The 9,516-nt window shown below is 53.4% G+C and overlaps 1 protein-coding gene across 4 annotated transcripts in view; it reads right to left on the reverse strand.

Annotated features, from left to right (window-relative positions):
- CRTC1 (CREB regulated transcription coactivator 1) overlaps positions 1-5,649 on the reverse strand; it is a 74,717-nt gene extending 69,068 nt beyond the window's left edge. For all 4 annotated transcript variants that reach the window (XM_045778419.2, XM_087867153.1, XM_045778420.2 and 1 more), the window contains exon 1: positions 5,486-5,649. In XM_045778419.2, the coding sequence (XP_045634375.1) occupies positions 5,486-5,611 (126 nt within the window). In that variant the 5' untranslated portion in view covers positions 5,612-5,649. The remainder of the gene's footprint in view (positions 1-5,485) is intronic.
- Positions 5,650-9,516: the final 3,867 nt, after the last annotated feature.

Below are 9,516 nucleotides of genomic sequence, written 5' to 3' on the forward strand. Positions count from 1 at the left end.
GCCACATTCCCTCCCAAGGCTCTAGGGGAGGCTCTTTCTTGGTCTCTTCCAGCTTCTGGGGGCTCCAGGCATCCTTGGCTCATGGGAGCAGCACACCAGTCTCTGCCTCTGTCACCATCATCACATGGCCTTCTCCCGTGGGCGGCCGTGGGTTCTCTTTTTACGAGAACGCCAGTCACGAGATTTAGGACCACCCTAAATCCAGGATGATCTCGAGATCCTTACCCTAATTTCATCTACAGAGACATCTTTTCCACGTAATGTCACGGCCACAGGTTCTGGGGGTCAGGACGTGGGCACGTCCTTTTAGACGCCCCTACGCTATTCAACCCGATCCTCAGTGTGCAGCTCACAGCCTGGAGAGCACTGAGCCTGCTGGGGCTTTCTGGGGGCGGGAGATGGCTCACTCCAGCCTCTCAAACAGAGCAGCTCGGGGAGCCCTGCGTGCGTGTGTGTTGAGGCTGCAGATGGCACAGACACTTGAAGCAGCCGGCACAGAGGCAAACAGTGCCAAAGCCAGGACTGGGGCCAGGACTGGGGGCGGCCTTCACGCTCAGCGAACCCGAGCCACCGCTGCGCTATGCCTGCCGCCCAGGGACCCGTTTTCCTCCAGCCTGTGCAGAGCCACCCCCGTAACAGGGTAGGGCCAGGAGAACACCCTCCTTCGGTGCAGCCATAACTGGCAGCCCTTGCTGGGCCACCGCGGACTGCTTTGCTTCGAGTGTGGGCTTTTTCTGGCCCAGGTGCCGCTGCCTAGGATGCTTAGTGATCACACGCAGAGCCTGCTGTGTCCTGAGTCCCTGGCAGGCAGGTGACACACCCCACACTCCTTCCCCTCGCTCCCCTGCACAAGATCTACCTGCACATCCGGGCAGCTCTGCTGCCGAAATATCACCCAAAGCCACTAATCCTGGTCACCGCCACAGACACCTCCCTGCTCAAGCCACCGCTCCCCGATCCCAAACCCAGGTGCCACAGCGGCCTCTCGCCATCTGCCTGCTTCCCCTCTCACCCCCTTGCCAGTTCAGCTCACAGCCATCTTTGTGAGACATGGAGAGTCCTCACAGGGTTAAACGGACAGTGACCCTATCACCTGGCACCTACCGTGTGACCTCCACTCCTTGGTATACACTCCACGGAGAAGACCTGCGGCCACACAAGCTCCTGGGGGCAAACGTCCATGGCAGTGATAGTCACAATGGCCCAAAGGTGCAAACAACCCAAATGTCCATCGATGGATGAATGGATATATGGAACGTGGCCGGGCCCCCAAAAGCAGTATTACTCAGCCTTAAGGAAATGACACCATGCCCAACACTGTGAATGTACTTACTGCCACGGAACTGCCCATTTAAAAATGGTGAAGGTGGTGAATTTTATAATATATATTTTACCACAATTTTTAAAAAAAGAATGAAACACTGACACACCCTACAGTGTGGACGAATCTTGAAAACCTCGTGCTGAGTGAGAGAAGCCGGACACAAAAGGCCACGTGTTTCATGATTCCACGTATATAAAATGTCCAGAATGGACAAATCCATGGAGACAGAAAGCAGATGAGTGGGTGCCAGGGGCTGGGGGAGGGGGTGTGAGGCTTCCTTTTGGAGTGATGGAAACGTTCCAAAGTTGACTGGTGATGGTCGCACAACTCTGTGAACATGCTACCGACCACTGAATGGTATGTTTTAAGTGAGCAGACTGAATATGCTGAGAATTGTATCTCAATAAAGCAAAGGATCAGGCCATCCGCCATCACAAACCTTCCCAGGGCCCGTCCCTCAGTGAAATTCAGGGCTCGCCAAGCCACGCCAACCTCGCCTCAACTCTCGCTCTTTCTACGTGCCAGCCTCGCTGTCTTCTGATCTGTCCTCAACCTCACAAAACCTTTCCCATTTTAGGACCTCTGCACCTGCCTGTCCCTCACCTGGGGCGCTCTTCCCTGCTATGGGGGGGGGGGTGCATCTCACTGTCTGGGTGTCAACCTCCCACCCTGGCCAGTCCCGGCAAGTCACTCTGTCGCTTCTCTCCGAGAACATCTGTTTTGTTCATTTGCAGCAATTCTCTCCTGTCCCCGCTAAAACCACACTGGCTCCCCAAGACCATGGCCCTCACATGCCTCGGATGCTGCTGTTTCCCCAGCACCCAACACGGTCCCTGGACAGTCCCTGAAATGTGCTGCTCCAACATTATAGGTCAGGATTCTGAGGCCCAGAGAGGTTAAGAGACCTGCCCAAAGTCCCACAGCAGAGCACCGCAGCCCTCCCCGCACCTCAGGCTCCCCAAGTCTGAGGACAAGAATGGAATACTCATGTGTCAACCCCTCTGCGACTTGAAAGCGGTCTCCCCAACACTACATGGCCACACGCGACCTGGTCCTTAGAGTCCCTGCCCCTGGGTAAGGTCACAGCATGGATTAACGCATCAGGCCGAATGACTGCTGGCTTCCACAGGGTAATGGCTTGCCTATCACCACCAAGGACTGCAGACGGACGCTTGGGAGCATGAGTCAAGGCCCTGCTCATTCCAAGAGTGAGCATGCTGTCCTAAAGAATTAGTGGGAAGGAGTAGGTACGAAACCGGCCACATCCCACCAGTTCGCAGGTATAGGCAAAATTTGGCATCTATCACAGGGGAGGGCTGCAGCCACAGGAGGGCAGGAGGGGAGCCTGCGTCACGTGGGTTCGCTCACCTGCACCAAGCACTGCGGATGTGCCACTCGTCACACGCAACACACAAACAGGCTTGGAAAGAGCTGGCTCACCCAGGTCCCAGGTGAGGGAAAAGCCACCAGCCCGTCCAAGACGGCACAGCCACACAGGTGGGTGCAGAGCTGTGAACTCCATCCGCCCAGGTGCAAAGCTTGTACCCCTGCCCCCTCAACATATCCTTCAAACTGAAGGGTTTTTAGCCTCAGCACTGCTGATGTCTGTGGCCGCATCACTCTCTGTGGTGGGGGCCATTCATGAATCGTGAGGTCTTGAGCGGTATCCCTGTTCTCTACCCACTAGATGCCAGGAGCGCACCCCTCCCCCAGACAAGACAACCAAAATGTTTCCAGACACTACCTGATGTCCCTGCGGGACAGAATCGCCCCCTGTACAGAACACTGCTCTGTCTCACAAGATCCAGTGTAAGCTCACCTCCGCCCAGGGCTCATGCCCAACTCCCAGTGTAAAGGGAGGCGACAGAGAGGAAGGAAATAGAGAATGGTTACCAGGACCAAGAGAATGGCTGTCTGCATATCTTACAAATCTTTTCTAACTCCATCGATAGACGACATACAAGCAAATGTGCTCCACGCGTTCCGTGGAGTATTACTTGGCCATTAAAAGCAATGGAGTTCTCTGATATACGCCTTAGGACCTTGGCGTATGTGGATGAACCTTGAAAATATTATGCTGAGTGAGAGAAGCCAGACACAAAAGGCCACATGTTGTAGGATCCCATGTATATGAAATGTCCAGAATAGGTAAATCCATAGAGACAGAAAGCAGATTGGTGGTTGCCAGGGGCTGAGGGAGGGAGGAATGGGGAGTGACTGCGCATGGGGATGGGATTTCTTTCGAGGGTGATGAAAGTGTTCTGGAGTTAGATGCTGGTGATGGTTGCACAACTCTGTAAAATACACTAAAAACCACTAATTTTTACACTTTCAACGACTGATTTATACAGTACACAAATGATGTATCAATAAAGCTGTTATTTTAATGTAACCTTTATAAAACAATAATACATTTCCAACTCCATTGCAGAAACCAGACCTCAGGTCATTAAAACAGCCATCAACCTAGTATGACCCCCTTCTTCCTGTCACACTACACCTACTGCATGAGACAAGATAAAGCGGACATTCTTGCCCTCAGAAGCCCTGACTTATGGGGACAGTCAGGGTGCCTGCTTGCTTGTTTGCTTTCATTCATTCATTCACCGACCATCTCTTCCTCTACATGCTAAGCAAAACATAAGCTGTGAAGCAGGCACCTGGTCAATGATGAGCACTCCATCCACACGTGCCAAACAAATGCACAGAAATGAAGATACACATTCTAGCCTATGTAGTCATGATCTCACAAAGAAACAAGCAACTAATGAGAAAAGAGTATGACCTGAAAATTCCACCTGAAGAATCAGAGCCTGAGGCTCATGTCACAGAGGTATGTCTGCTTGGAACAGTCAGATCGGAGGCCTAATCCAGAAATCAGCCATATGGGTGTCTGCAGGTCCCATTCAAACCCTCCCCAAGGCCTTAGGATGCAGGACGGGGGGGGGGGGGTCCTGCCACTCTGCAGGAATGCAGCAGAGACTTACTGCCACCTGTGTAAAGCGTGCTCTCCTCTCTGACCCACAAGGAAAGCCTTGCTAGACACACTTGACAACAGAGGACACTGAGGCCCGAGGAGCTTGGGACCTCAGTGCAGTCATGTGTCCAGAGAGCTGGGCCCAGGAGAAGAGCCAGGCCCCCAGCTCCTCTCGGGGCCCACAGTAGCTTCCCAGGTGAGGTTAGCAGGTAACCTGGCCTGCCCCTGCACGCCAAAGACAGCCAGCAACTTAAGGAAGAACTGTCCCTCCACCCTGGTCCTGACAGGCCAGGAGCCATCCGTGGCCAGCTGTCCCTTGTCTCAGTGGGAGGAACACAACCTGGTCCCCAACATATGGGCTACATGGGGAAGGGGTAGCTGTCTCCACTCCAAGCTCCAGGACAGAGCACACTCTGTCTTCCTGACCACTCTCAGGTCCCCACAGGAGAGAGCACCAAAACTTTCCTTCAGATAATCCAAAAGGGAGAAATACCTATCCCAGCTCGAGTATACAAATGAAGATACCTGTCCTTCCTCCAACACCCCGGGGAGCGAAGGTACAGGTGACAAAGATGTAGAGACACCTGTCCCTTCAGGTAGCAATGATGTGGGGACAGCTGTTCCCCTCAGGTCGCAACGATGTGGGGGCACTTTTCCCGCACCAGGTACCAACGATGTGGGAACGTCTACCCCACCTCCCCAGGTAACAATGATGCTTGCAAGCAGCACCCAGTTCATACACCTCATGGTGTCATCCTGTCTCCCCTAGGTCGCAGTGATATGGGGGCATCTGACCCCCTCAGGTAGCATGGATGTAGGGACACCTGTCCCTCCTCAGGTAACAATGATGTGGTGGCACCTATTCCCTCCAGGTAGTAATGATGTAGAGACCACTGTCCCCTCCAAATAATAATGATGTAGTGACACCTATCCTCACCTCCAGGTAACAGTGATGTGGGGGCACCTGAACCCTTTCAGGTATCGGTGATGTGGGGGCACCTGTCCCGCCCACGATGCCCGATGCCCGGGGCGGAGGGACACCTGTACCCTCAGGCTGTGCCAAGCCCCGCCCCGCCGCACGCGCCCCGCCCCCGCCGCGCGCCCCCCGCCCCGCGCACACGCCGGACACGCGCCCCCTCCCTCCCTTCCCGGCCCCGAAGGGTCGGGGCGGACAGCCCCCTTACCCGCGCGGCCCGCGTCAGGCTCAGGTCCTTCATGACCTCCTCGAAGGCCGCTGTCTCCTCTGCCTGCTTCTGGTTGTGCAGCGCGATCTTCTCGCTGAATTTCCGCGGATTGTTCGAAGTCGCCATCTTCTCGCCGCCGCCTCCTCCTCCTCCTCCTCCTCCACCTCCTCACCCCCCCCCCACTCGCCAGTGCCACCGCGCAAGCGCCGGCCGGGCCCGCGGGCGGCGGGCAGTGCGCAGGCGCCTTGGTGGTCGTGAGTGCGGCGCAGGCGTACGGGAGCGGCGCGCGGCGTGGGGGCGAGAGCGCATGCGCACGCCCCAGCAGCGCGTTCGGGTCCAATAGAGGAGGCGGGGGAAGGGGAGGTGGAAAGAGTAGGATTTGAGCACATGCGTAGTGAGTAGACTCCTGGCCCGCTGGACAGCGGCCGCCTGGCTATTGGACAAGCTTGGTTCGCGGACGGGCTGGGGCGCTGGAGCCCCCAAGGAGACCGCCGGACACAAAACCTTCCAATTTACAAGGATGGGGCCAGCAACCCACAAGGACAGGTAGCACCCCGATGCTGAGCTGGGGCTCGGACTAGTTCAGCTTTGAGACCAGTTCAGGGATTTCCTCATTCATGCATTCATTCATTCAACGAATATTTTATTGAGCGCCTGTATGTACCAGGCACGCTGGGGAAAAGCGTGAGCAAGCAGACGTGGTCCCCTGACCTGACGGGGTGCGCAGTTAGGGAGGGGGACAGACATAACCAACCAACAAATGACCCAAGAACATTTCTGATGGGAATAATTGTGATGTGGAAAATACAACTAGGGGTGCCTGGGTGGCTCAGTCGGTTAAGCGTCTGCCTTGGGTTCAGGTCATGATCCCAGGGTCCTCTGGTCGAGCCCCACATCAGGCTCCCTGCTCCGCGGGGAGCCTGCTTCTCCCTCTCCCTCTGCCTGTTGCTCCCCCTGCTTGTGCTGTGTGTGTATGTGTGTGTGTGTCTGTGTGTCTGTGTATCGAATAAATAAATAAAATCTTAAAAAAAAGAAAGAAAAGAAAACTAGTAATGGACTGGCAGATATTGATGATAGGGAGGGAGGCTCCCAGCCACCACTGTCAGGGAAGTAGGGGGGGGCGGGCATTTGAGCTGAGGCCTGAACCTTGTCATCAGCCCCCACCGCCCTAAATCCCAGGCATTATCTTTAACACCTTGCTTTCCCTATCACCTTACATTTGACCAGCTTCTACTCTCTGGATCCTTAAGCCAGAAGGAACACAGGTTTGCTGTGGGGTGCTATAGGAAAGGTCCAGAAATCCCACTTAGACTAGATCCAGCAGTGAAAAGGGTAGCAGGGTCTTCCCAGTAGCAGGAGGGTGACTGAGGAAAACAGGAAATGTCCTGACATCTAACTGTCCCTTTCCAAGCAGAGGGACCATGACCACCAATATCAAAGGTTTATATTCAGGAGGCTCCAGGGATTTCCAGGCACGGACGGGGCAGGAGCCAAGAGGGGCAGCAAGGGAATTGTGAGACAGCTCTGACTGAACAAAAAGCACACTTTTGAAAGAAAGAAAGATTTTTAAAAAGCACACTTTTTACTAGGGTGAGGGATGGCTGGAGGGGTTGCTGGTGGTGATCTTAGGGGGATCACCAGTATTTTCTGAACATGCTTTTATTCACACTTTACAAGTACTTACTGGAATGTCCATATTAAATATATATAAATAGATTTTAATTTGCATTGTCCTGGGCACTACCACTACTTTATTTTATCCTTTTTGTTCATATGGTTTTGAGCACTTTCGTGATCTTCTAACCTTTCTGCCTAACAAGCATTTGCTCTCTCCTTTGCCAACAACCAACGGCCCTTCAGGCAGCATTCTGCAATCTTCAGTCCATGATATGTGGATGGCGTGGGCTTCATTACCCTCTCTCCCCACAAACCCATCTTCCCAAGTTGGAAGTCTTTGCCAATCATCAGAGCCCATTGCTTTGCTTTCATGATTGGCTCAGGGCAGGCACGTGATCCTGTTTGCCCAGTGAGATGCAGTTCTGGAATTTTTGCTTGAACCACTGGAAAGAGAAGCACCCTTTTTGCTCGGATGGCTGGTTTGAAGGATAACACAAATTTGCAGTGCCAGAGGTCACTACTTAAGAGAGATGTCCCAAGAGAGTGACCCTACACAGAGAAAAACAGAGCCAAAGTTAGAGAGACACTGAGCTCCTGGATCAAGCCATGCCTGAAGCTAAACACTCCTGTATTTTCAGTTATATGAGCCAATAATTTATTCTCTTTTTTGCTGAAGTCAATTTGAATTCTATGTTCTGTCTCTGGCGCTGACTGAGACCACAGCCTCTGGGAGTCCCGTGCAGAGCTGGGCCTTCTACAAATATGACTTCCAGTTCCAGCCACCATCCTATAAGATTGGAAAGGAAATACAGACAGAACAGGAATGGCAGCTGCCTGTACCAAGTTAAGTGCCAGAGCCAGGACTAGACCTCAGGCCTGACAGCAGAGCCTGGCTTCCTTCTCCGCACTGGGTTTTGTAAGGTTTAAATGCTGTTAATACATGTCAGGTGCCTGGCTTATAACAAGTGCTCAGAAATTGCTGGTTACCCTGATCACTTACATATGTTTGCACTAAGACAGTTTCTGGGCAGAGAAAATAAAAAGATTTGGTAGGTAGCAGGGGTTATCAGGTCACCGAACCGGGCCATGCCTGCAGAGCAGAGGTGAAGAGCCAGTGCTCGCCCTACTCACCCCCATTCACCCCACACCCAGGCGGTAACTCAATCCGTCCTAAACCCTGGTGATGAGTCAGAGGAAGCTGTGAGCCTGTTTATTGCGCAATGGCCGGACAGTGACCCAAGCCCTCCTCCCGCTCCATTGACCCCCAGTCCCGAGGAAGGCGAGGCTGAAGCGTCTGGTGACCAGGGCAGAACACAGCCCTGCTGTTTTTGCTTTCTTCACTCATCAAAGAAAGCTGCTAACGCTAGTATGGCCTGGGCGGGCTTCTCAGAGCAGCCCATGGTCTCTGTAAATCAGGGTGGATCTCATGCTCCCCATCAACTTAGGAAAAAATCCACCCTCCTCCTGGCGACTCAGGAGGCCCTCATCCCCCTTCCGCCTCCCTGGCCTCTCATTCCAGCCAGTCCAGCCGCCTTCCTGTACCACCTCCAGATCTCGGCATGCACTGTTGCCTCTGCTGACTGCTTCTGCATCGTTGTGGCCCCTTCACAGCTGGCACCTTCTCATCTTTCAGGTCTCTCCTCTCTCCTCTGAGAGACCCTCCCTGAAATCTGTCCCCGTGTGTGTTCCATGACCTGGGAACATCCCACTCTCTGAAAGCAGCTGTTTCCAGGGTCCTATCTGCTCCCCGCTAGTCCGACTGAGACCAGAAGCTGAAAGCATATTCACCCTACCCAAACATTCCTGGGCTCAAGTTCCCTGTGTGATGCACAAAGGACACAGACATACCAATTCCTTAGTCTTCAGGCTTATTCTTTATCCGTTGAGGATTCTGTGCACTTTAAGCCTCATTTTTTAAAAAAAATATTTTATTTATTTATTTTAGACAGCGAGAGAGAGAGAGAGCACGCACGAGTGAGGGGAGGGGCAGCGGAAGAGGGAGAAGGAGAGAATCTCAAGCAGACTGCTGAACTCAGAGCCTGACCCCTGGGCTTGATCTCACAACCCATGAGACCATGACCTGAGCCGAAATCACGAGTTGGTTGCTCAACCTGACTGGGTCCCCACAGCTAACACAAACTAGGCACAGAGGGAGAGTTAGGAAGTATTTGTAATCATTTTCTGCCTGGGAAACTCCTGTTCATCCCTCAAAACCCACCTGAAATGCCCCCCCCTCCAGAAAGCCCATCCTGACCCCTAAGGAGAGCTGTGTTCCTCCCTCTAGGGTCACCTGGCCCTAGGTTCTTCTCCAGCCAACCCTGACCCAAAGGGGCTGGCAGTGTCCAGTCGTTGAATAGTTTCACTTTAGTTGCACAGCACATCCAAGTGTGACCTAAGAAGTGAGTCCTTTTAAA

Source organism: Ursus americanus, chromosome 14 (genome assembly GCF_024610735.1).
Source record: "Ursus americanus isolate L20-20 chromosome 14, mUrsAme1.1.p, whole genome shotgun sequence".
NCBI lineage: Eukaryota > Metazoa > Chordata > Mammalia > Carnivora > Ursidae > Ursus > Ursus americanus.